The sequence below is a fragment of the Nyctereutes procyonoides genome, unplaced genomic scaffold, assembly GCF_905146905.1.
Source record: "Nyctereutes procyonoides isolate TBG_1078 unplaced genomic scaffold, NYPRO_anot_genome, whole genome shotgun sequence".
NCBI classification, from domain to species: Eukaryota; Metazoa; Chordata; class Mammalia; order Carnivora; family Canidae; genus Nyctereutes; species Nyctereutes procyonoides.
Window position 1 is genome coordinate 19,324,595 of NW_026575120.1, and position 27,811 is coordinate 19,352,405.

Genomic DNA, 27,811 nt, shown 5'->3' on the forward strand with positions numbered 1-27,811 from the left:
CCCAGCCCTACATGCTTGCAGAGTCCCCTCGGGACTTCTTAAAATGACTGAGGACTGTTGCTTTCCCCATTGGTTGCAGGATTTGTTAGTCTGGGTTCATAATCCTGTAGTTACTAATACTAAAGTCCATCTTTAAAATTTCTAATAATTTTTATGCCTATTTTATTTTATTTTCTATTTAGGTTGAACCTGAAAGGGAGAGAGTAGGCCAAGGAAATGAGAATTAGCCAGAAATCAAGACTAGTCCAGCTCTTTTTTTTTTAATTTTTTTTTATTTATTTACGATAGTCATACAGAGAGAGAGAGAGGGACAGAGACATAGGCAGAGGGAGAAGCAGGCTCCATGCACTGGGAGCCTGACGTGGGATTCGATCCCGGGTCTCCAGGATCGCGCCCTGGGCCAAAGGCAGGCGCCAAACCGCTGCGCCACCCAGGGATCCCTTTTATGCCTATTTTAGAGACAAAGTGCAGAAAGGATGCTAGAGAAGCTGCATGTGCTTGGGCTATAGCCCAGGAAAGCAGGAGGCACTACAGATAAGTGAGAACTTGAGTCAGGAGAGGAGACCAGCTCAGGACTCAGGCAGGTGAATGGGAAGGGGAGATGGGTTATCATCCACACGTGGGTGCTCACCACAGAACAAGATAAACTGAGCAAAACTACCACACTCAGAGTCAGGGCCAGAACCAGTGGTTCAGAACAGACATGGAGTAGATCTGGACCTGAGTTCAAATCCTAACTCTGCCAGAGACCCATACAAATCACTTTCTCTGTTTGTTTGTTTCTTTCTCTTTTTTTAGATTCTATTTATTTATTCATGAGAGATACACAGAGAGGCAGAGACAGAGAGAGAAGCAGGCTCCCTATGGGGAGCCCACTGTGGGACTCGATCCTGGGACTCTGGGATCACGTCCTGAGCCGAAGGCAGACGCTCAACCACCGAGCCACCCAGGCGTCCCTGTTTGTTTCCTTCTTTGTAGGAAGAAAGGTGACAACATTTACCATACACAGATTCTTGTGAGGTTTAAATGAAATAGCGTAAATATAATGCTTATATCTGGCACATCCTAATGGGCCAGCACTTTGGTAGGAAAAAAGCACTAGGGGATGGAACAGATGAACTACAATCTATAGGGTTCAGTGACTGGATGTGTGGTGAGATCGGAGAGTACCAGAGTGGCTCCCAGGTTTCTGGCTTCAGTGACAAGGGAAAAAGCAGTGCCACTGATTTTAACAGAGAATGAGAGGCAGTGGTGAGGAGGATTGAGCTGACACTGATGAGCTTGGCAGTATGGGTTTGAGCATTGCTGGCATATAGGTGGTGTTTAACCCTAAAAGGTAGAAGCAGGGGGTGCCTGGGTGGCTTGGTCCCTTGGGCATCTGACTCTTGATTTTGGCTTGGGTCATGACCTAGGGTCATAGTTATAGGATCAGTCCCAGGTCCGGTTTCATACTGAGCATACTGCTTGCTTGGTATTCTCTCTCACCCTCTCCCTCTGCCCACCACACCCCACTTCACCGCCCTGCCACTACTCACCATCTCTCTCAAAAAACAAAAACAAAAGGTAAAAGTGGTGCCCCACGGAGATGCTACAGAGACCTTAACCTAGGGTCTGTGGACCCCAGCATCTGTGAACAAGATTTAGGGAGAATGAACATTGTGAAACTATATTCAAAATGCGGTTTATGTGCATTTTCCTGATTGAAGCTCTCATTAAATTTTCAAAGGAGTCTACGAGCCTCTCAACCCCACCTCCAGGTCACAAGCCACCAGTGCAGAGTGAGGCCCCCTAGGGGGAACATGGACATTCAGGGCTCAGGCAGAGATAAAAAAGAAACTATCATGGAGAGAGCACGAAACCCATGACATCGAGAAAGAGACTGAAAGAGGCAACTCTAAAGTCAGATGAGGCTGGAGTCGACTAGATCAGCACTGAGTCCGTCAGGGGAGGTCACTACAGCAGCTTCAGCTTCGGGAGTGAAGGGGAGGGAGGGGCTGCCACTGCAGGTGGCACAAACCAGTGGTTTATGGCCACTTCATGAAAAATGGAAGGCCCTCTAGCAGGGGCCTTGTTCACCGGGTAGCAATGGGCCTGCTGCAAAGGTAGTCTCCCAGATGCAAGTCCATTTCCAGGTCCCATACAGCCCCTCTCACACCGCCCACGGCAAGCAGATGGCAGCCTACCGCTTAGGTTTCCGGCGCTTGAAGGCCCAATGAAACCAGTGCCAGGCAGCCCACTGCTGAGGAAAGGCCTCTACCATTTGTTTTACCAGAAAGAGCTCACAGCACCAAGGCAGGGCCCTGACACAAGCACACGTGTTAGATGCGCATGAGGCACCTGCAGACAAGGGTAACGTCTTAGCTCCAGGCAAGCTGGCCATGGAGCCAGTTTGTGACCTCACTACTCGGCAAAGTCTGGCTCAGGGTCCAGCAGCCGTTGTCCTGGGCAAGCTAGTGAGTCCCAGTCTCACTCCCCTCCCTCTGTAACGCGTGAGCAGTAAGTCAGCTTCAGGCTGGGCTGTCATCATTTAATGAGATCATATATTTAAGCACGGAGCTCAGGTCTGATACACCATCAGCTCGACGGTGCTACTTCTCTCGTCTAGAGCTGCGCTGTCCAAACGTGAGCTACATCTGTAATTATACCTTTTCTAGTAGCCCCATTACAATAGCAAAAGAAATAGATGAAATTAATTTTAATAAATTTTACATTATCCAAAAGATTATCAGGTCAATATAGAATTAATATAAGACTATTAATGTGGTATTTTACATTATTCTTCCTATCAAGTCTCTGAAATCTGGTAGTTTACACTTGTCACATGCCTCAATCCAGACTATTCTCATTTCACGTCCTCAACAGCCACAAATGGGGCCTCCGGCTCTATGTCCTCCACAGGCCGAGGAGGCCATGATCCTCTACCTCTCTAAGAATCACATTTTCCCATTACATTTTGAAATTATTTTCTCATCTATTACTAAGTAAAAATCCATATTTTTAATTGCATTTCAGCCCTTTCTACTTTAGCCATAGACTGCTAAAGGTTCCTGGTGTGCACAATATGCAAATGTTTTAGTGATGCTCCCTGAAAACTCACCAGAGTGGACCATATAGAGAAAAAAAAAAAGACCAGATGACAATGAAAGAACTGCCAAGTGATGAGCTAAGCTGGTGCAAAGGAATGACGGGGAGGGAGGGCATATGATATATTTAAAGAGCCAAGAAAAGGACAATCTCCAGAACCTGGCTCAGAACTGCTAATAAAAAAGCAGCACTGTCAGCCCAGTATGAGTTGGAGGCATGTAGGGGGTGTTGGCAGGGGAAGGCCATGAGCACCAGCCTCAAAGGATCAGAGGCACACAGTGAGATCTAAGCAAACAACAGCCAGGGCCTCGGTCAACAGCACAGATACACAGCTCTGGGGAGCACCAGCCATAACACTGCCTGGTACTAACTGTGGCTTGATCTTCAAAGGCAGAACATGAAGAAAGATGGAGAAGTACTGTCTTTTAGGGGAAGTCAGGAAAGAATCTCAAACCTTTTCTTTTTCTGTAGTCATGAGAGAACTAATCTAGTGCAAAATGTATTTTTCCAAGTGCTAGATTTAAGGGAGTAACAAACTTTTGGCATGAAATATTGATAGAACGTTCACTGTGTATATTAACATACTTTTTCAATGGTCATTTAATAGAATAATATAGATTTTCGAAGAGGTAGATTCAAAGTCTGCAAAAAAAAAAAAAAGAATTTAAGCAAGGAAATGAAATTACTATCTTAAGTAGTAACACTCATGTTTGCTTGGGTGCTGAGACCACTTCAGCAAACATGAGAAGCTCAGTTTTAGAGAGTGTCTGGGCCACTGACAATAGGAGCAGCAGCCCTTCACCTCTCCCTGGCCCCAAAGTCATCCGACATGTCAGTATGCCATCCTCGCGGTGAACATCGGTGCCCAAAGACATCCAGCTCTATCTGATGAGCTCTGACTCAGTGGTGCAGGAGATGTAGAAGCCAATTAAGAAATATAAAAGGGTCATGCTTCAGCTTGGACATGTTACTTACTAAAAAAAAAATTCTATTTAGGATCATACAGGGTACTGTGAAATCCAGTAAATCTGGGTACCTGCTGGTGGTGTGACTTTGCATATATTACTTAACTTCTCTGATTCTAAGTCTCTCCACCTATAAAACAGATGAGATCAACTTTGCAGAAATTTTGTGAAGACAAGACATAATATACGTAAAAGTGTCTGATGAAACATGTCCTTAATAAAAACCTATTGCTATTGATAACCACAATAATCAATAAGATACTCCTATGTATTTCCACATCATTATAGAGGCTTAATGGGAAAGGTTTTAATTAAAGGCAATATAAGATAAAGGTCCCTAAAGTGACTTCCTTTTTGAGTCTGTCTACACCAGCGCACATTCATTTTCTCCCTCTTTGAAACCCCTAATGGTTAGATGGGCAAGAACTCCTCCCTCATGGTCTCAAAAGGCTCTCTCAAGCTACCAGGGTTTCCTTGCATCAGGAAGAAGTGTATCTGAGGGACGCCTGGAGCGGGGGGGGGCTCAGCGGTTTAGCGGTTTAGCGTCTGCCTTCGGCCCAGGGCGTGATCCTGGGGTCCCAGGATCCAGTTCCACATTGGGCTCCCCACAGGGAGTCTGCTTCTCTCCCTGCCTGTGTCTCTGCCTCTGCCTCTGTGTCTCTCGTGAAGAAATAAAGAAATCTTTTTTTAAAAAAATATGTGTAGTATGACTTTTTCCCTCAACAGCAGTATTTGCATTTTAAGAGGGAGTTATCCTAAAAAAAGACAATGCAAAGAAAATTCTCTTAAAGTCTAAGAAATGTAAATGTTAATTGCTATAAACCTGCTGATACAATGCCTTTCTATGCTGGTTGTAGAATACTTGGCACCAGTGACAATACATGGGAGAGAAGCCCTTCCTCAAGACCCACTCCAAACAAACTGTACACTCACTTGTACTCCAGGTGAGTCTGGTTTCAAGTAAGAGATCTGCTTACAGCCACCCAAGCGCATGGTAATTGCTGTGCACGGATGGTTCTGTGTGCCTAAGTATGAACTTCAAGTTGATAAATAGCCCTGTTAGGATCTCAACAACACGTAGGGTTCATCTACCAAACTGGAACACACACCTGGCTTGCTTCTGGTGCGAACTGGTAACGCAAGCGGGAGCCCCTGTGCTAACACATCCAGGGGAGAGACCCGGGTGAGCTCACCTTTCTTCGGCCTGGATGTCACTGGCAGGGACTCCTTTTTTTCCATTGCTACTTCTCTTTCTTTCCACCGGCGGATCTGTTCCTCCCTCATCTTGAAGAACAGGATCTGTTTCTGTTCTTCGCTGAGCTCTGCCAGCAGATCGGGATCTATGTACATTTCGGATAGTATCTGCTTCAGCATCTCTGCAGGTCGGGAGTCTTTTACACCTGTGGCAGAAGTTCTTGAAAATGCCCTCCAGGTGGCCTCCCCTGGGCTGGCACCCAGGGCACCCGCACACCTTCCCAGACTCTCAGCAATCCTAGTGACCCAGACGGTGACTCGGAGAGCTGGCCCCTGGCTCCTGGAACCACGGATACCGTCCACAAGGCTGTTCAGGAACCTGCAGAGAGCAATAGGAAAAAGCAGGCAGTGTTCAAATGTGCAGACGCCAGGCAGGGGTAGGCTCATGAATCAAGCTTGGAGGAAATACAGTATCACTTTTCATTTCAGGTGAAAGGAGAAGAAAAGCCGAGGCATGCTTTGTTAAGAGTTTGTGTAACTTGTATCCCGTAATTTCCAGATAGTATACCAAAAAAACAAAACAGATCCTAACTTTTTACAGGTCAGTCTCAGGGAAACAAAAAAAATTAACAGAGGTTTGGCCTTCTCCCAACTAAGCAAACATATTATTACCTCAGAGCCTAAGCACCAACTGGATGGCTGAGAAAAGAATAAAAGAAAAAAAAAAGGCACAGGAAGAAATTAAAAGATTTTCTCCAAACAACTTATTTCAAAAGAAAATACTGTCTTTGAGATTTCACAGAATTACGTACCCCAAACCAAACCAAAACCGGGCCATGTTCAAGGAAGGAAAAAGAAGAAATAAAAGTCAGACAAGGCAATCTCCAGACAGCCCACCTGAACCATGAAAACAGTGTAGGAGCAGGAGAAAACATCCCTGTATATTCTTGAAGGTCACCAGGTTTTAAGTTTATCTGTCCCATATATCTAATTTACTAAAATCTGAATTTACGGACCAGAAAAACTGGGAGAACAAAGAGGTAACTAGGTTCATAATAAAGGCTCCTGATTTACTAAAGAGTTTCTTAGAGGCTCCTTTGGTAAGAAGCCACAGGCTCCAGCACTCACAAGTGCACTCACAGTGGTTGGGGGTGGGGATGGACGATTCCATTGAGGTTTCATGTAACTTAGTCATTTCTACTTAGTTGATTTTTTTAAAACTTTTAATTTTTTTCGATATAATAAGATACACAAAAAAGTTTACTTACTGCGACTTTTCAGGATCACCGGTGTTAAAGAAGTTGACTGGGAATTGGGGCTCACAATGCCTCAGATAATCTCACCATCTAGCCATGCCTCTCAAATACCTCCTCTGGCCAACTAAGTGCAAATGCTCACAAGCTTCAGACTATCACTTAGTCATAACCCCCGGCTCCTCCGCTCCTCTTCGGCCCTTCACCTTGTCATCCCCACAGACTCCCTGGGAGCTCCCCTGCAGCTTCCCTTCTCCTTCTTCTTCCCTGCAAAGCTGTTCCTTCATTTACACAAGCATGTTCAACAGATGGGGAACCCCAGGATGTTTGCATACACAGCACATACTTAAATCCACTACCTATTCATTGTGTAGCTGGGACCTTTATTGAGGCTGGAACTATTCTTGCTAACTGCATCCTATAATCTCCTGCAGCTTTCAAACTACTGGAACTCAAATGGAACACAACATAAGAAAACTTTTAGGGGAGCCTGAGTGTCTCAGGCAGTTGAGTGCCCGACTCTTGGTTTCTACTCAGGTCATGATCTCAGGGTCATGCACTCAAGGTGGAGCCTACTTAGGATCCTCTCTCTCCCTCTGCCCCTGGCCCCCACCTAAATTTTTTTTAAGGGAAAAAATTTAAAAACAAATAAAAGCAGTGTTTGACTCTAATTTGGTCTGCTGTGTCCCTCCAAAGTTCCCTTGCTTTGAAAGATGACCCTCAAAGTCTGTCACAAAGAATTGATATTCTGTAATTTTTTTTTTTACTTTTGGGTTCCAACAAGCTCCTGGAGGGGCAGGGCCAAAAAAATCCACACTAAAGGAGAATTTGCCAGAGGCTGAGCTCTGTCTTCCTAGGAACAACAGGAAGAGTCTGGCTCCCCAGCACACTTGACTCCAGGGCTCTGAGACCAAGTGGTAAAAAACAAGAGTACTCCTTGATGTTCCAATAGGTGTCTTACATTGGCACATCCCATGACTGATGATTGCCTTTCACAGAAATAAAACATGGTAGAAAAGGAAGAACCCAGCGAGGCCTGAGGTTCTGTTTTGTTCCCTATTTTGAATGGGGTGAATCTTAGCAACAGGGATAGCATGGCCTAAAACCTGGAACCCTGAAAGGGCCAAATTCACATTGTTCCCCTCTCCCCTGCCCACAGTACTCCCAGCGACAAGAGCTTGCACGCACTGTGCCAGCCACTACCTCAAGCACCTTGAATGTATTAACTTATTATATTTTCACAGTTACCCTGGGGATCCCTCCTGCCCTTTCACAGATGAAGAAGATGGTGAGTGGCAGAACTGGGCAGTCTGACTCTAAGTTGGCTCTACTGTCCTCCAGTAGCACAACTGTTTATAGTTTCTCTATAAGCTCAGAATCAGCACATCATCAGGATATGGTACCATGTATGAAATTTCAGAATGAAGAACAGTAGGATCTTACAGCAATGTAAATGCTGACTTGAAGGTGCGTGACACACAATGCCTCTGAGGGGCAGAAGCCTCATCTAGGTAACTGTAGATAAGCTGAGGGGAGGTCAGGTATGAAAAAGACCTCCCCCAAGGAAGGAAGCAGGGAAATGTTACAGTGGCCCATGTGTGCATGTTTGTCGACTTGATTCACAGGTACTTCGTGTTCTCAGTTTCCCCTCTCACAGCCATCAGGAGTTGCACAAATGGTACAGCCTCTCACAGGTGTGAAGAGTTCCATGAGACACTCATGCTCTTTCACAGTTTTAATTTGAGTTTGTTTTGCCTTTTCTGGCAAACATGGATTTTTAGCATTAAACTTAACCACTGGATCTCGAAGGAAAGACACTGGCTTCCCCGTGTCCTCAGTGGATACTTGGGGACTCAGCTAGCACTTGCCTTGGAGTCAGGCAGATGAATAATATGCATGCCATTCTAAGGCTGTGAATTAACTCCTTCCTCCCTTACACTTTCAGATGGAAAAGTCAGCACAGGGTGATCACAGAACACCTAGCAAGGACCCCAGCATGAGCTTCTGAAGAGCTGTATGCCCTTCAGCTGTTATTTCACTACTTTGTTTTCCCATTCGTGAAATGAGGAGCTGCACCATACATCTTTGTAATTTGAAGACTATGTCATAGGTCTATGTGAAGTTACAGACACAAGTGGAGGTAGGGTAGAGGAAACAGGAATGAGGAAACTAACCAGGGTTTTTCCCACTTTCAGTCCCTGAAAGGACAACCACTGACACTGATTCAAACTTTGAATGACTTTCCTCATCTAACACACTTGAGAGCAGCAAACTTCCAGTTATTCAAGATCCAATAAAAAGAAGAGCTAAGCTAACTCAGTTTTCTTCTTAAATAGCACTTTACTTAAAAAAAGGAAATGACAAGCAACAAGCCCAAATCTGCTATTTATTCCAAAACTAAATTTCTAAAGGGTGATAGGATCAGTTGTTTTCCAGGATAACATACATTTGGCCTGACTCTCACATCATCCATAGCCCTGTTCGACAAAATAAAAATTGTGTTTCTAATGATTCTAAGACCTTGGCAGGTAGATAAAGCCTAAATTATGGCAGTAATGTAATATGGACAGTAAAACTTTAATGGTGAGAATATAATTTAGAGCACCTGTGTGGTTCAGTCAGTTAAACATCCCATTCTTGGTTTGGCTCAAGTCAGGATCTCAGGGTAGTGGGATTGAGTCCTGCCTTTGGCTTGGCACTGACCATGGAGTCTGTCCCTCTTCCCCTTTTCCTCCCCCTACTGCCTCTCTCGCTCTCCAATAAATAAATAAATAAATAAATAAATAAATAAATAAATAAATAAAATCTTTTAAGAAAATGAATATAGTTTGAATTGTACTTCTTTTAAAACGGTCGGCTATTTTCAGATTTTCATTTATCTTATTCAACTTCACCTAATAGAGTTTATCTGCAAAAGGGCTATTTTTTTTCTAAAGATTTTATTTGTTTATTCATGAGAGACAGAGAGAGAGAGAGAGAGAGAGAGAGGCAGAGGGAGAAGCAGGCTTCCTGTGGGGAGCCGGATGAGGGACTCATCGGGGATCAGGACCTAAGTCCAAGGCAGACTCAACCACTGAGCCACCCAGGTGCCCCAAAAGGGCTATTTTTGAGGATAAAATGATTTACCAGAGGTGATAGCAATTTGGTAAGTTTTGTACATATGTGCCATTCTTCAGAAATGTGAAACTACTGTACAGATTTATCTAGGAAATTGCACTCATGGGCCAAATCTACGCCTGCATATGACTTCCACGTGCTTATTCGCTTTCTAAAGCTCCAAGTCGTTCGCATTGAGCAGGCGATCCAAAGCCTCTCAGACCGGTGCCGGGCTGGCTCTGCGGGCGGAGCATGCGCAATCTTGATTTCCCTGTTCTGAGTTCGAGCGGGTGATAGTGTTTACTTAAACAAACAAACAAAAAACCCTTTTAGGAGGTTGGAGACTAAGATCAGAGAGCGGTGCCCTTGCTCCTGCGCCCTGAGTCCTGGAAAGGGAACGATACCTTCACGGAAGCCTACAAACTGGCACCTGCGCGCCCGGCTCTCGGTGCCCCCGCGAACCCGGGGGCCGGAGCGGGCAGGGGCGGGGCGGGGCGGGGCGGGGGCGCGGGCGGCAGGGCGCCCACCCGACTGGGAAGACCGAGGCTGGGCTGCCCTCCTGCGGGCGGGGCCCGGGAGCCGGCTGCCCGGCGGTCCTGGAAGGTCTGGGCGGCGGAGTTCCGCGCGGCCTCCCCACGCGGGCGCGGGCGCGGGCCGGCGGGGGCGGGCGCGCGCTGCGGGGCCGCGGAGGAGGCCCGGACCCACGGCAGGCACACGGCCCCGCGGGTGCTCCGGCGCTCCCGGCTCGCCCACCCCCGCCGGCCGCCTCGGCTTGGTGACGCGCCCGCCCCCCTCCCGGTGCCCCAGAAGTGCTCGCCTTCCCCCTGGGGCCCGCGCTCCGCGCACCGCGCACCGTGGCCGCGGGCCCGGGGCCCCCCAGCGCCTCCCGCGCCCTCCCGAGCCCCCACCCGCACGGTCCCGCGTTCTGCCCCCTGGCCCCGCCGCCCCCTGCACCTACCGGGCGGGGCCCCGCGCTCCCCAGCAGGTGGCCCCGGGCAACGCGGCGTCCAGCGGGGCCGCCAGAAGCTGTCGGAGACGGAGGGAAGGCGGCTCAAACCCTCGGCCTCGCTATGTGCAAACAGTGTCCCTGCGCCCCCGCCCGCCCGCGCTGCCCCACCCGCGGCCCGCGTGCCCCGGCGGCTGACTGGGTGCTCGCGGCCCCACCCGGGCCCCTGGACGCGCTCCAGGCCCAGACGTCGGCGCGGCCTGCTGCCCCAGGGGACCCCCACCCCGGGCACCCGGCCCGGAGCTGCCCGTGTGGGGGCCAGGCCGCCGCCCTCCACCTGCAGCCCGCCGAGGCCGCCGCGCCCTCTCGGCCGCGGAACGGAGTGGGGTCCGCGGCCCGGCCTGCTCCGCCCCGGAGCTCAAGGTCTCCTGCGAGCCCGGGCCTGCGGCGGCGGGAGGCCTTCTCGGTCACAGTGACAGTCCCAGCAGGCCAAGTCAGCTCCCCTCCCGGGTGGGCTCCTGACTCCCGGAGCTTACTTTACCCGCCCCGCCCCCTTTTGTTGACATTAAAGTCATTTATCAGACACTCTGGCACTTGTCAGTACAGGCCACAAAGCTTTGTAGGGCAGAATCAAGGAGGCGAAAGGCTGGAAAGATGGAGCCTGCAAACAACAGACACGGAGGGGAAAATGAAAGAAATCTGGAGAAGGGAAAGAAGGCAAAGGAATCTGTGAATAGCAGCAAGAACAGGTTGGGGTGGTGCCGGAAGGGAGGAGCTGACGGAGTACAGGAAAGTTGGGCAGAAGCGAGTAGAAACGTGGCAGGGCATTTTCCATTGTGCAGGAGCGTTGGGAATGTGCGCAGAGAAATAGCCTGCTCTGGGGAACCCCACCCTGCACATGCTGGGGAGGAGTCCAGAACACTGAGCCTTCTCCGGTCCCTCCGGTCCTCTCCACAGCCCACCTGACACATTCAGGGGGCTGATTAGCTTCCTTCAAAAGTGAAACTTTCTTCTTCCTAACTTCTCTAGACCTCAGAAGTTACTCAAAGTTACTCAGAGGAAGAGCCTTGGGGGCAGAGAGAAGTCCTTGAGAACCTATTTAGGAACCATTCCAGGGATCGCATCAGGGGAGAATTTCTGGTTTACTTTTGGTTCCCACTGCTTATTAAATGAATGGCCTGTGACTGCATTTGGCTGGATTGTCTCTTGCCCCTGGGTAGCGGCCGTGGCCAGCTGAAAATGAATCCTCACATTTCATGGATCCAGCAGTTGAAGAACCAACAGGTGGTTCATCAGTCAGTAAAATTTTCCTACAACGGACACTGGTTGCAGCGGATGACCTTCCCCCACACTCAAGTTCATGTGCTGATAAAGTCTTTCTTTTTTTTTTAATAAATTAATTTTTATTGGTGTTCAATTTACCAACATACAGAATAACACCCAGTGCTCATCCCGTCAAGTGTCCCCTCAGTGCCCGTCACCCATTCACCCTGATAAAGTCTTTCTTTATAAGAGTACTCCCACTTGGCTACTAACCTGTCTGTACTTCGGTTTTCCCTTCTGGATAATAACAACGCCTACCCCATGAAGTTGTTGTGAAGGTTAAATGAGATAATATATGTAATGTGCTTAGAATAGTTCGTGAACTGGTGGATGTACAAATACATTAGCTTATATTATTTCACATCACATACTGCAGTTTCAAGTTATAACTTCATACTCAGACCTTGGATTTTGCCTTGTGTGGTACCTAGACTCCATGTTAACCTCAGTGATCCATCCCCACCTCCTCAGTATGTCACTTCTGAGATTAGGTTATAAAAGACGTGAGCACATGCCTGGCTGGGCATCCAGCACTGGTCTTTGAGGCACGACTGTGAGAACACCAGCCTCAAACTTGTGGTGCACGTTCTGGCCCACCAGCAGCCTGGGTGACTGCTAGGTGTTCTCCACGCAAGCAGTGGGCAGAGCCGCTAACCCTGTGAACAAGATGGGAGATGCTGAAGCAGGCAAGAAGATCTTTATTTAAAAATGTGGGGGCACCTGGGTGGCTCAGTCGGTTAAATGTGCGCCTTCCACTCAGTGGTGATCAGGGTTCTGGGATCCAGCCCCACATGGAGCTCCCTGCTCAGTGAGGAGTCTGCTTCTCTCTCTCTCTCTGCCTGCCGCTCCCTCTGCTTGTGCTCTCTTTCTCTCAAATAAATAAATAAAATCTTCTTTAAAAAAAAAAATGTACTCAGTGCCACACAGTGGAAGAAAGTGGAAAACACAAGACTGGTCCAAATCCCTGGGCCTTTTGAGATGAAAAACAGGACAAGCACTAGGATTTTCTTATTCCAGTGCTAGCAAAAACAAAGGGGTTATCTGTGGAGAGGAAACTCTGATGGAATATTTGGAGAACCCAAAGAAACATATGCCTGGTCTTTGCTGGTCTTAAAAAGAGGAGTGAAAGAGAAGATCCTACTCCATATTTGAAACAGACAACATCTTCATAAAATGTTCTTGCAACTTAAAAAATATTAGTTCTAAGTCAAAACTTTCTAATTTCAAATATTGCATGTTTAAAGAAGTCATTTTTGATCTTACTTGATCAGCCTGTAATAAGTTTAACATTTAAAAATAAAAGTTGAAATTAACAAAATAAATAAAAATAATTTTTTTAAAAAAGCCTTGTAGCTTGTCTTGGTTTCTCTCTCTCTCTCTCTCTCTCTCTCTCTCTTTCTCTCATTCTCTCTCACCTTTCACTCTAAAGGAAGTCAACTGCTCCATCATGAGCAAACCTTTGGGGAGGAATTGAGGACTCCTGCCAACAGCCACAGAATCAATTTGGAAGTGAATCCTCCAGCCCTAGTCAAGCCTTTGGATGGCTGCAGCATTGGCTTATAGCTTCGGTGCAAATTCATGCAACCACCTAATTAAGCCACTCTCCAATTCCTTTTTTTTTTAATTTTTTTTTATTTATTTATGATAGTCACAGAGAGAGAGAGAGAGAGAGAGAGAGAGAGAGAGAGGCAGAGACACAGGCAGAGGGAGAAGCAGGCTCCATGCACCGGGAGCCTGATGTGGGATTCGATCCCGGGTCTCCAGAATTGCGCCCTGGGCCAAAGGCAGGCGCCAAACCGCTGCGCCACCCAGGGATCCTGCCACTCTCCAATTCCTAATCAACAACACTGAGGTACTAAATTTGTGTTATATGAAGCTACTAAGTTTGAGGAAATTTGTTACATGGCAATGCATAACTAATATATACCTCCTCATTAGTCTTGTTTTTAAGCCAGTTTTAGATAGCTTTTGTGTACAGAAAATTTCATATACTGGATAACTTCTGTAAATGCAGATCCAAGGACCTCACCTCAGAGCTAGGGAATATAATGTCTGTGAGGCCCAGGCAGTAAGCACTCCAAGTGATTAGATCAAAGATGGGGTTACAGATCATGCTTTCAGAAACTCTGCTCCAGACTCTCCTTTTTTTTTTTTTTGTTTTTAATTTTTATTTATTTATGATAGTCACAGAGAGAGAGAGAGAGAGAGGCAGAGACATAGGCAGAGGGAGAAGCAGGCTCCATGCACCGGAAGCCCGATGTGGGATTCGATCCCGGGTCTCCAGGATCGCGCCCTGGGCCAAAGGCAGGCGCTAAACCGCTGCGCCACCCAGGGATCTCCCTGCTCCAGACTCTCCTGAATGCAGTTGCCAAAGTCATCTTTTTTAAACATTAACTCTAATGCTTCATATTTGGTTGCTAAAAATCCTTTGATGACCACTTCTTCTTGTTTCAAGTAAGACGAAAACTCCTGTCAGCTTTCAAGGACGAGGGCAGCCTAGTATTCATCTTCCTCAGCTTTATTATCTCCCTAATACAGACCCTGCATTCAGATAATCTGATATTTTCCTGGCTCTTAAACCTACACAGGCTCTGCAGCTTCACACTGTGGCATTTGTCTAAAATGTCTTGCCCCAGGGTCCTGGGATGGCTCAATCAGTTAAGCATCCAAATCTTGAATTCAGCTTCGGTCTTGATCTTATGGTCGTGAGTTTGAGCCCCATGTTGAGCTCCACCCTGGGTGTGAAGCCACCTTAATTAATTAATTAATTAATTAATTAATTAATTAATTAATTGAAATGCCTTGCCCTATAACTTGGCTTATGAAAATTCTACCTATTCTTCAAGCATTAATCTTTAGGAATCCTTTCCTGTCTCTTTTGTCCTCAGCTGGAAGCAATCCCTGCCTCTTCTATATTTCTAGTGCTTATATCACAAGTTAGCTTTTAACACATTCAAGAACCAGTTAGTGAACTCTTGCTAAGTGCTGGGCCCTGTGGTGACATTGGAGGATGGCAGAGAGCAGACAGCCAAGGCTCCTGCTGCATGCGTAGCTGTGTATGTTTTATGTCTCTTTGATCGTAAACATCTTGATCACAAAGACTAATCCTATGCAAGTTTGAGTCTTACCCAACACGCAGGCACACAGTAGGTATTCAGTGCGTGTCAGCTGGATGGGTGTTGACAGCCCAAATGAATTTTAGGGTGTACACAAATACCCTCAGCAGTCACTCAGTGTGGAGCCTGGTAACTCATCTTTTTTCTCTCCTGCTTTCCCTGCCATCCTTCTTGTCTTGTGCCTCTTTCCTGTATTTGTGAATATCTCCCTTTTCCTCCTTTTATTTCTGTAGTTCTTTTTCTATCCTCTTAATTTTGTCCTCCTTATCTTCTACCACCTTCCTTTTGGTTTCCTCTCTCCCATCACCCAGTATTTTCTCTTTCAATTGGCACAATTGAAATTAATTTCACAAGTAGACAATTAAAATGTTACAGATTCTAAAAAACATCAAGTGGCTCTGTTCTTTACTCATGAGGCCCTCCCTTACTTTTCCTCCCTTTGGGCCAGTGCTCTTACTAGTGGCCTAGGATGCCCTGTGAGGAGGACTGCTGCCTTCACATGCTGGCAGCATCTGATAGGTGGGAGGTCTGGATGACTAGGCCTTGGCAGGGCACAGGTGCTGAGCATCTACTGTTGGCTGGCCCCTTGGCATGTAGAGACATGTACTACAGGTGTCACCAGCACATGTGTTCAGCAGTGCCCCAAGGCCCATCCAGGGCCAGTGCTCCAAGAGAAAAGCTAAATATCTATTTACTATGTGTTAATTTTTTTAATTTGTCATTTATTTGTAGTAATGGATACCATGAAACAAATAGCCTACATTTTTTTTTCAAGAAAATGAGAGACTCTAAAAAAAAAAAAAAAAGGATTTTATTTATTTGACGGAGAGGGACAGAGAACACAAGCAGGGGAGCGGCAGGCAGAGGCAGGACCCTGGGATCATGACCTGAGCTGTAGGCAGACGCTTGAGCAACTGAGCCACCCAGGCATTCCTTTTTTTTTTTTCTTTCTCTCTCTCTCTCTCATTCTTTTTTTTTTTTTTTTTTTTTGGTGAAACACAGAATGTCTTATCAGAAACTCAGAGCATAGATTTTGAAGAAATAAGTTCATAAAGGTAATTCAGGGAAAACACTGAAATATTTTAGAATATTTTAAAGACGAAAGTAAACACCAATAATTTATATTTATGAAAATGAATAAAATAAAGCCCTCATAGAGCCATAAAGGAATGAAAATAGTTCAAAATTAAACATAACTGCTGGCAGAAAACTGAAATAGCACACTTTCAATACATTTTTTTATGATTGGTAACTTAACAGATTTATTTTGAGATTTGATCAAGTTCTAGTAAAGTTGAAACATTTTAGTATTTTTCTTTCACATATACTTCACATTCACTGTGGGGCAAATGTATGACTTTAAGAATTAAAAATGTGGGGGCCCCTGGTTGGCTCAGTGGTTGAGTGTCTGGCTTCTGCTCAGGTCGTGATCCTGGGGTCCTGGGATCGAGTCCTGCATCTGGCTTCCTGCAAGGAGCCTGCTTCTCCATCTACCCCCTGCTCATGCTCTCTCTTCACTCTCTCTCTCAAATAAAAGAAAAATCTTAAAAAAAGAAGAAAGACGTTATGTGTTCCATATATTTCTGTAATGCAGTGGTAAGCAGACTGTGGCTCAGAAGAACTGCTCATCTGAGGCTTGGGGATAGAACTGGACAACTTATACCCCAAGTGATGTGGGACATCTGAGAACAGCCTGTGTTAACCCATGCTCTCTTACAGGTTGAAGCTCTGAAGAAAACTTTTCTCTTTCCTGAGAAAGGAGCAGAAACCAGCTTCGACCAGTACGGTGACGTTCCCTGAACCTTCCCACGAGCTCTGAGTACATCACCTAATGCTAACAAAACCAAAGTCTCATCCCTTCCTTGGACCAGATTCAGAACCAGGTCTTGATTTCCTGACATCGCTCTTCTTGCGATGTTTGCAAAAAGTACACAAACTCTTTTTAGTTTTATAAGAATTCGCTGCCAGGGAGCACAGAAGTAGTCTCGAGCATGTATTAAAGTAACCTTGGGAGGTTTAATATTTGTCCCTTTCCCCCTCTCCCAAGGGGCTCCTATTTGATTGGAATGGGATGGCACACAGGCATCAACATTTTGTTCAAAGCATCCCAGGAGATCCTAATGTGTTGCCAAGGCTGAGAACCACCAAAATATTTGGAAACAAACTTAATTGGCTATGGTTTTTGAACGAGCAGTGGTGGCAGTCCCTAGACTTTATGAAAACAGAGACGTCTGGGTGGCTTAGTGGTTGGGCATCTGCCTTTGGATCAAGGCGTGATCCTGGAGTCCCGGGATCGAGTCCCACATCGGGATCCCTGCATGGAGCCTGCTTCTCCCTCTGCCTGTGTCTTTGCTCTCTCTCTGTCTCTCTCTCTCAAGAATAAATAAATAAATAAATAAATAACATCTTTGAAAAAAAAAAAGACTTTACGAAAACAGCCATGAAGCTAGATATTCATGTCTCGGGTTCCTTTCTTAATATAAGTCCCACCACCTTCTCTGGAAATGAATGTTACACCAAACCCAGTTATTTAAATGCAACGAAACAGGTGACAGCGTCTGGCTCATCATGGCTGCTTCAATATATCTAACTTTTGCTTCTTTCCTTCCTTTCACTGCTCCTGGTTATGAAAGCCAGATGTTCCCTCTGGCCTTCCAGTTGAAGAAAGCACTTTCCTCTCTAGACCAGAGGCTGCCTGCCCCCCACAGCAGGGCTCCAATGTGTGGTCACGTCCTTCTTTCCTGGAGGTAGCTCCAGTTCTGCCCCCTAGCAAGTCTTGCCTTCTCCACCAAACCAGTTCCCTCCATTGTACTGTTTGCCTGAGGACTTTTCTCTAACTAGAAATTGGAGTTCATTCCACCCATGGGTAAGGGGACATACTTTGCCTCTTCCTCTAAGGGTTTGTTTAAATAAGAGCCAGCTTATGGCCACAGTGGTGAGTGCTATCATTTAGTTTATGACAGAAACTTGGTTTTTATTGGCATGTTAATATTCTAATGACAAGGCATTTTGTGCAGTATCTAGCATAGTAGAAGGTTATGGCCAAAAAATGACAGATCATGCTATACAAAAGAAAAATATGAAAGAGGGAAGACTTTCCCTTGTGGAGTCTCTACCCACATAGTATGTATATAACCACACTTGCCAACCCTCATTGGGATTAAACACTACATATTTATGAGTTCTCATTAAAAGACTATAAACCATACAATGTTTGGGACCAGAAGGAATCTGAACATCACCTGGACCCCATTCTGCCACTGAAAGAAATGACGCAAAAACAATTTTAATAATTACAGAACTAGCTGATCAGAGGCATATCCAGAATTTCAAAAGACTGACACATAATCTTTGCAGAGTTATTATACTATGTTAGATTAACTAGCTCATTTGCCTTACTGAACTCAGGAAAGTGTGAAGGAAACCACATCCTGTGATTCTTTCCTAACATAAAGCACCCCTGTGTGTGGAGAGGCATACAGGAACTGCCCTCAGGCTGCACTGGTTCTTGGCAAGCAACTGGTGCACAGGATCACTCCAGCCTCCACTCCCAGCACTGGGCTCACAGGACAAGACCTGCAGATAACATGCTACACTTTCAAGCCCCCTCTGGAGGAAACAAAGCTGAGGCTGAGACCCTCTTAAGTATAACATGCAGGTATTGATGAAACAACAAATTCATTCTGAAAGTTAGGTTCTGACCAAAGGAGGAAGCATAAGGAGAAGGAAGGGAAAAATTGAGAAGGAATAGAGGAATCAAACCAAAAGAATCAAGAGAATGGAAGTGAATTTGAACACAATTTGGTTGATTTCTTAAGTGAGCTTTCCTTGGTGCTTTCTCTTGGAGCTTCAAATTCACACTTTTTTCTTGTAGGGGAGTGGTTCACACAGCAGAGAAAGCAAGAGTGCATTTGGCTTCCAGATTTTGAAGAATCCTTAATGGAGGAAGAATTTCTGGCCAGTATTGGACATGAAAGCATGATGTGTGTGTGTGTGTGTGTGTGTGTGTGTGTGTGTTTATTATCTGGCATTTACTGAGTGCTTTTCATGGCTCAATTATTTTTTTAAATTGAAGTCTAATTGACATGTATCACTATGTTAGTTTCAGGTGTACAGCATAATGATTCAATATATGTATACATTGTAAAGTGATCATCACAATACTATCTAGCTACCGTCCATCCTCATATAGTTACAAAAAGTTTTTTTCTTGTGGTAAAAATTGTCAAGATTACCCTTAGAAACTTTGAAATATGTGATACAATATTACTGACTAGTCACCACACTGTGTATTCCATCTTCATGACTTCATTTTATAACTGGAAATTTGTACCCCTTGACCCCCTTCACCCATTTTACCTGGCCCCCAACTTGCCTCCCTTCTGCCAACCACCAATCTGTGAGTTTTGTTTTGTTTTGATAGATTCCACAATTAAGTGAAATAATATGGTATTTATCTATCTCTGACGTCTTTTGCTTAACATAATACCCTCAAAGTCCATCCATGTTGCAAATGGCACGATTTCATTCCTTTTTGTGGCTGAGTAGTATTCCACTGTAGATGGACAGGTAGACAGATAAACAGAACTACCACAATTCCTTTATCCATTCATCCATTGGTAGACTCTTAGATTGTTCCCATATCTTGACTATTGAAAATAATGCTGCAATGAACATGGGGGTGCAAATATCTTTTTGAGCTAGTGTTTTCATTTTCTTTAGATAAATACCCAGAAGTGGAATTGCTGGATCATATTGTAGTTGATTTTTGATTTTTTGAGAAAGTTCTATATTGTTTTCCATAGTGATTTCACCAATTCACATTACCACTGAGAGTACACAAGGATTCCCTACCCTTGATGTCCTCAATACTTGTTATTTCTTGTCTTTTTGATAATGCTTATTCTGACAGGTGTCTGATAGTTGTGGTTTTAATTTGCATTTCTCTGATGAAAGAAGTTGAGCATCTCTTCATGTGCCTGTAGGTCCTTTGTATGTCTTCTTTGGAAAAATGTCTATTCAGATCTTCTGTCCATTTTTTGATTCAATTGTTTTTATTGTTGTTATTGAGTTGTGTGAGTTCTCCACATATTTTGGATATTAACCTTTTATCAGATATATGGTTTACAAATATCTTCTCGCATTCAGTAGGTTGCCCTTTAATTTTGTTGATAATTTCTTTCACTGTGCAGAAGCTTTTTAATTTGATATAGTCCCATTTGTTTATTTTTGCTTTGTTGCTGTTGCCTCTGGAGTCGGATCAAAAAAATATTGCCAAGATAATGTCAAAGAGCTTACTACTTGTTTTCTTCTAGGAGTTTTATGGTTTATGGTCTTTCATTCAGGTTTTTAATCTATTTTGAATTAATTTTTGTGTATGGTATAAGAAAGTGGTCAATTCTTTTGCATGTGGCTGTCCAGTTTTCCCAACACCGTTTATTGAAGAGACTCTCCTTTCCCCATTATATATTCTTGCTTCTTTTGTCACAAATTAATTAACCATATGCATATGGACTCTCTACTTCATTCATCTGTGTGTCTGTTTTTATGCCAATACCATATTGTCTTGATTACTACAGCTTTGTAATATAGTCTGCAAATCAGAAGTGTGATGTCTCCTGCTTTGTTCTTCTTTCTCATGATGCCTTGGCTATTCTGGATCTTTTGTGGTTCCATACAAATTTTAGGACTGTTTGTTCTATTTCTGTGAAAAATGACTTTGGAATTTTGTTAAAAATTGCACTGAATCTGTAGATTGTTTTGGATAATATGGATATCTTGACACAAGGATTTTTTTAAAACACTATTGATACTTCCAGTTCATGAGCATGGCATATCATTTTTTTGTGTCTTCTTTAGTTTCTTTCATAAATGTCTTACAGTTTTTAGTGTACAGGGTTTTGACTTCTTTGGTCAAACTTATTTCTAGGTATTTTATTCTTTTGATACAATTGTAAATGAGATCATTTTCTTAATTTCTCTTTCTGATAGTTCACTGTTAGTATATAAAAACACAACAGATTTTTGTGCAAGCATATCTCACAGATATTGCAGGTTCAGTTCCAGACCACCACAATAAAGTAAATATCACAATAAAGCAATCCAAATAATTTTTTTTATTTTCTAGTGCATGCATATATAAAGTTCTGTTTATAACATACTGTACTCTGTTTAAAGTCTGCAATAACATCACGTCTAAAAAAAACAAGGTACATACCTTTAAAAAAAAAGATTTTATTTATTTATTCATGAGAGACACACAGAGAGGCAGAGACATAGGCAGAGGGAGAAGCAGGCTCCCTGTGAGGAGCCCAATGCAGGACTCCATCCCAGGATCCTGGGATCATGACCTGAGCCGAAGGCAGATGCTCAACTGTTGAGCCACCCAGGCATCCCAAACAAGATATATACCTTAATTAAAAATGCTTTATTGCTAAAATATGCTAAATATCATTAGAACTTTCAGTGAATAGAAATCTTTTTGATGTTAGAGGGTCTTGCCTTGATGGTGATGGCTGCTGGATGAGGTTAGTAGTTGCTAAAAGTTGGGGTGGCTATAACAATTTAAAACAGGACAACAATGTAGTTTGCCACATAGATCGATTCTTCCTTTCACTGGAACATTTAGAGGCTATTGTAGGGTTATTAACTGGTCTAATTTCAGTATTATTGTGTCTCTGGGAATAGTAAGGCAAAGGAAAGAGAGAGAAGCAGAATAGTCAGTTGATAAAGCAGTCAAAACACACACATTTATTGATTAAGTTTGCTGTTTTATGTGGATGTGGTTCATAGTGCCCTCAAAAAATTGCAACAGTAACATCAAATATCACTAATCACAGATCACCATAACAAATATGATGAAAGTGATAAAGTTTGAAATATTGTAAGCATTGCCAAATTATGACATAGATTGGAAGTGAGCAAATTCTCTTTAAAAAATGGTGCTGAGGGGATCCCTGGGTGGCTCAGTGGTTTAGCACCTGCCTTTGGCTCAGGGCGTTATCCTGGAGCCTCGGGATCGAGTCCCACGTTGGGCTCCCTGCATGGAGCCTGCTTCTCCCTCTGCCTGTGTCTCTGCCTCTCTCTCTCTCTCTCTCATGAATAAATAAATAAAATCTTAAAAAAAATGGTGCCGATAGACTTGGTTGAGGTAGGCTTGCGGCAGAACTTAAATTTGTGAAAAACACAATATCTGTTAAGTGCAATAAAACAAGGTATGCCTGTATGTTGATTTTTATACCCTGCAAATTTACTGAATTTTTTTTTATAGTTCTAGCAGTTTTTTTGTAGACTCTTCAGGGTTTTTCTCTATATAAAATCATACCCACAAATAGTGACAGTTTTACTTTTTCATTGCCAATTTGGATATCTTTTATTTCTTTTTCCTGCCTAATTGTTCTGACTAGGACTTCCAATACTATGTTGAATAAACCTGGTTAGTGTGGGCACTCTTGTCTTATTCCTGATCTCACAGAAAAGCTTTTCACTGGGGAATATGATGTTAACTGAAGGGTTTCCATACATGGCCTTTATTATGTTGAGGTACATTCTGTCTATACCCACTTTGCTGAGAATTTTTATGAGTATATGTTGAATTTTGTCAAATGCTTTTTCTGCATCTATTGAGATGATTATATTATTTTTAATCTTCATTTCTTAATGCAGTCTATCATACTGATTGATATATAATGGTCTATTTTAAGTTGATAGCAAGTTAAATCTGTATGCATTCTAAAACTCTGCTTTTTTTCCTGGAGTTTTATCTTGTTCTTTCATTTGGAACATATTCCTCTGTCTCCTTGTTTTACTGACACTCTGTTTGTTTCTATGTATTAAGAGAAACAGCTGATTCTTTCAGGCTTGAAGGAGTAGCCCTGTGTAGGAGATGAACCATATCTTTAATCTTGCCCTAGCTCTTGATTGTCTCTCGAACCGTCTCTCTGTTTCAGAACCACTGAGCCTGGCAGCAGCCACAGGAGCAATGGGGAGTGGCAGGGCACCAGCCCATGGACAGGCAGGACACTTGTCCATCAGATCACACAGTGTGTTGGTGCCAGCTAGGTAGAAAGAAAATGTAAAGATGCTACCTGCCTTTTTTGGCACTAGAAGGTAGAAGAAGAGTGCCAAAAATAGCATCTGCTAGTGCATTTGTCCCCAGAAATTTCCAACAGGCTTTTGATCCTTTGGCAGATGCTTTAATGTTAGCAAATTAATCTGCCTCACATATGATGTAGGTGCTTTTCAGTTTGCTGCTTTTGCACTGGGTCCTGGATCAAGAGTCTTTGTATGAGCCTTCTAAGAGCAGAATTTCCATTCCTTATAGCCTTGTGTTTCTCTTGGATGTAAGGTTTGTTAGTTTTTGAAGCTAGCTGTTTTGGGAACTTCTCTCTCAGGTTAGGTCCCCTGGGTTGCATGCTGGATGTGAGACACAAAACCTTTGCATCACAGAGAGAAGCTCTGTGTGTAGGAGATCACTCCCAATTCCTCCTGGCGTGGGCCACATGTCGGGGGCGGGGGGTTTGGAGAGACTGTGTCTCTTTTCCTTACCCATCTGAATGTGGCCTTTTAATTTTTGATTGTGGAAGATCTGTTGAGCTAGTTTTCAGGGAGATTTTTAGAGGGAATTAATTGTATATGTAGCTATATACTTGTTTTGTCTTTGGGACGTAAGTTTAGGATTTTCCTAAGCTGCCATCTTGAAATGCCTCCTCCAAAAGCATAAATGTTATTGTTAGTTTTTCAACATGGTGGACAGCCCTCCTAAATTGGCTAAATAAAAGGGCTACCAGGAACAAAAGACCCAAATTATCTGGGTGTTTTTGTTTGTTTGTTTACGATTTTATTTATTTGACAGAGAGAGAAAGAGAGAGCACAAGCAGGGGAAGTGGCAGGCAGAGGGAGAGCGAGAAGCAGGCTCCCTACTGAGCAGAGAGCTCCACATGGGGTTTGATCCTAGGACCCTGGGATCATGACCTGAGCTGAAGGCAGACGTTTAATGGTCTCAAGTCATCTGTTTTTTAAATAATATTTCATAGTTAGAAAAAAATATTCATAGTTAGACTTCAGGAGGTAACATATGCCACTAAAGAGATGACACTTAACAGAAATAATTTCTAGTCCTCTGTGTGTGTTGTAAATGATAATGGCACCATAAATCCTTACAGATTAACATGTACTGTTATATAGTAAACTGGTAGTGGTGAGACCAGGGCTGGGATTCAGGATGTCTAACATTCAGTCCAAGGCTCTTTCTTGTATGCCCTACTGTCTCTGGCAGTCTCATTTCCCTGCATGCATAGTAAAGCTGGAACTTTGTCTTCTTATATTTGTATCCCCAGAGTCTAACCCAGTACATGATATGGAGTAGGGCCTGAATACATGTTTGTTGAATAAATGAATGAATCTAAATTTGGGCTTGCCCAGGAAGAATCAGTACTTCTCTGAATAGTCAGGGTAAGCTCATTTTAGGCCTTGTAGCCTAAGAAATTATCAACATGTTTTATGGAATTATCTTAATCCCAGGAATGGTTCATTAAAGTTGAATCTTCTGAGATGAGATACTACTCTGTAGGAAAGGAGGGAATAATTTATGGGGATCATATTATTATCCTGTCACAGAATCATATATTTGTTTATTTTCCCTTGAATTTTTATGATTTTTCAAATAATCACTCATTACATGCAATGATATAAATCTTTTATCCCTAAGATGTGAATGACACACATATGAGTAACTATTGTTTTTAAATACATAGCATTTCTAGAACTCTGGCCCAGAAGAATTATTATTATGATTGGTCTTGCAATTTTAGTAATATACCATTTGAAATTATTATTCAATAGTTGTATTGTCTTTGGTTGTCCAACTAGATTAAAAACTCCTTTGGATCAATTTATGCATTTATTCATTTCATATCTCCCTCCTGCCTAATAAACAACTGAAAGCACAGCAAAGATGAATTTCTAAGCACACAAATCAAGGCAAAGAATGTAGCTCTCTCCTTTGAGAGAGCTCTTAGTGAGGTCTGAAAATGTTTTGGGAAAATATTTGTCTTTTCAAATTTTCATCTTGATCCAACGTAATAGATATTGTAGCTAGAATGGAATTCTGTTTTATCAAACAGTTTTTCCTAAGAGTATATATTTTTTTATAATGAAACTTTTTGTTAGTAGGGCAAAATATGTAGACAGAATTAAGAGAGCTACTTTTAGGATATTTGAGTTAAGAAAAGAAGCCACATATGGCTCTCCTTCTCTTCCTATTTTTCCTTCTTTTCCTGCTCACTTAACATGTTTAAAATCTGTAGGTGTATACTTTCCATTGTTAAAGTGAAAGGGAAATGAATGATTGCTTCTGCTTATTTGTCAAATGTGTAGTAAATGCCTATTATTACTGGAGAGGGAGGTTATAAAAAGAAACAGTCACTGATGGCAATAAGCAAAAGGAGAAATGCTATAAATAAAAACAATTATAATAACTTTAACAAAGGGGTAGAAAGTATAAAGACCTACAAAGGCTACAGAGACAAAGCTGTGAGCATTCAGGGAGAACAGATTACATCAACCTGGAAGGATCTCTACCTTGTATATGGAAAATTCTGATGGTCTTTGATGGGGCAGGCTGCCCCTGAATGCACCACTTTGGCATATTGATTTTTAAAAATTAAAGTTACTTAAGCAACAGCTACTGCAAAAAGGACACTTATCCTCCTTTGTACACCTGAAAGCAGAATATAAATCTTCCATATGAAAGGTGCCCTCATTACATCAGGAGGTAAAGAGGGAATTTAGGGCTGAGAAGACTGGATAAACAAACCTTGTTGCTTCACTATTTACTACCTCAAGCTCAAATTCATCTATCTTGTCAATTCTTCACAAATTTATTGTTTCAAAAGGATATAAAGACTGCCTGCTTTGGTCACTTATTTGAATATTATATTTTGACAAGCATATGAAACTAAATTTGTTTTTCCCCTGTTAATCTATCTTATATTAATTTAATTATCAGGCCATTCAAGAAACCTAGAAATGAAGAAGTTTTCTTCCTTTACATTATCATAAAATTTATCTTATATTTCCTCTCTCTTTTTATAGCTTATTGGTTAAGGAAGGGTGAGAATTCGTGGGGCAGTCCCAGAGGCAGTTGGGGTTCTCAGGGAGGCTGAACACATAACAAAATTTTAAAGCTCTAGGATTTTCTCAACTAGAACTTTTTAGTTCTCTGGCTTGATCTTTCCAGCTTGCATCAGCAATCTTTTACTGTATAACAAACAGCCCAAAACTGAGTGATTTTAAACAATAGCACTTTCATATTTCTCATGGGTCTGCGACTTGACTGGATGGTCATTCTGCTGATCTGCGTGGGCTCACTCCTGTGGTTTGGCTGAAACCTGACAGGCTGGAACAGCTGGGCCTCTCCCTACACCTGGCCTCTTTCGTGCGATCTTCACATAGCAGTAGTAGCATTTCAAGGGGACAAGTCCCAGTGTATTGGAGCACAGGTGCCCATGATCCTATTGGCTGAGGAAAGCCGCAGGGCCACAGCCAGAGTCAACCCAGGAAGTGCTACACAAAGGCATGAATGCTGGGAGATGCGACTCCCTGGGAACCACTGGTGTAACAATCTACCACACAGTCCAATACAGAATTCTCTAGAATATGAACAGCATGCCCAGGGAAGCTCAGAGTTGTATAGGAATTGATTCTACAGTGTCCTGGGTTGGTTTATTTCTGCAGATATCTGATATGGAGTGACTAGACAATTCATAAATTATAATAAACCACTGCAGTATTTCCTATAAGGACTTTTCTTCCTCCTTCCCTCCCTCAATTCCCCTCCCTCCCACCCTTCCTTCCTTCTTTCCTTCCTTCCCCACTTTCTCTCTTTCCTCTCTCCCTCTCCTCTTCCTTTTTTCCTTTCTCCCTGGAGGACAATTACTTACTCATGCTAAATTAGGGAGCATTAAACACATTCTTAATCTAACGATCTTTGCACAACCTTTCTCCCTATCCATCTGCAGAGGATATGTGGTCTCCAGTTTCATTTCCTTTAAACTATACAATTGAGGACTTCTTGTCTAACATTTTATGTGATTTTCAATGCTTATAATTAATGTATTTGATATTTTGTTTACTTTTCAATGCCACGAATGACCCTTATTTACCTCCTAATTAATTTCTCATTAATTTTGTTTTTATGATGTTTAACATTTACTAGTAGAGCCAACAAAGAGGAATGGTCCCAAACCAGATCCTTTAGCACTGAATCTTGTATTCCTCAAACTATATTTCTTCCTATTAGCATTGATTTACCTTATTTTAGCTGGTAATCTGATTATAAGGCTGTGGTCTGATGTATAACTTGGGTTGCTTTTCAGAAAAGAGATAATCATTACATATCAAATAAACCTCAACTTGTAACTAAGTGAATTCAAAGTACATTTTAAGATAGATTTTAGTTTTCATTAAGCTTTAAGGTATAGTTTAACAAACAGTAGAGTGCCAAATAGGAGCAGGATGTTGAGTACTTCTTTCTGTTGTGCCTTTTGTAGGAGTCAAAATTTCCCAGTATGCCAGGCCATTATATGGGGGATAAGTTCGGCCCCTCTAGAAGCCACATTAACACTCTCAGCTTGCACTACCTGGCTTAAAGCAGGAGGTAACTTGGGCATTAGAATAGCAGGTCCTTGAGCAACTCATATTCTTTGTCTTCTATAGAAGTGTCAGGTTAAACAAACGAACAAAACAAAACCTATTCATTACCAACCTCATGAGTGCTAATGTGAGTTCTGTGAAATCTCTATTATCAGTGGATTGCCCTGAGCTTCATCATTT

General features: G+C 43.1%; 1 protein-coding gene and 1 pseudogene across 3 annotated transcripts in view; one reads left to right on the forward strand and one right to left on the reverse strand.

Moving 5' to 3' along the window:
- The window catches only part of SH2D4A (SH2 domain containing 4A), a 71,325-nt gene extending 60,640 nt beyond the window's left edge, over positions 1-10,685 (reverse strand). For 2 of the 3 annotated variants that reach the window (XM_055335306.1, XM_055335304.1), the window contains exons 1-2: positions 10,551-10,685; positions 5,243-5,622 (exon numbers count right to left, since the gene is read on the reverse strand). In XM_055335306.1, coding sequence (XP_055191281.1) covers positions 5,243-5,423 — 181 coding nt within the window. In that variant the 5' untranslated portion in view covers positions 5,424-5,622; positions 10,551-10,685. Of the gene's footprint in view, positions 1-5,242; positions 5,623-6,511; positions 9,220-10,550 lie in introns of those variants that run through there. The other variant, XM_055335305.1, reaches the window with a different exon arrangement.
- A 1,843-nt stretch (positions 10,686-12,528) lies between these two features.
- LOC129516137 (cytochrome c, testis-specific-like) lies at positions 12,529-13,033 on the forward strand (annotated as a pseudogene).
- The last annotated feature ends 14,778 nt before the right edge of the window (positions 13,034-27,811 follow it).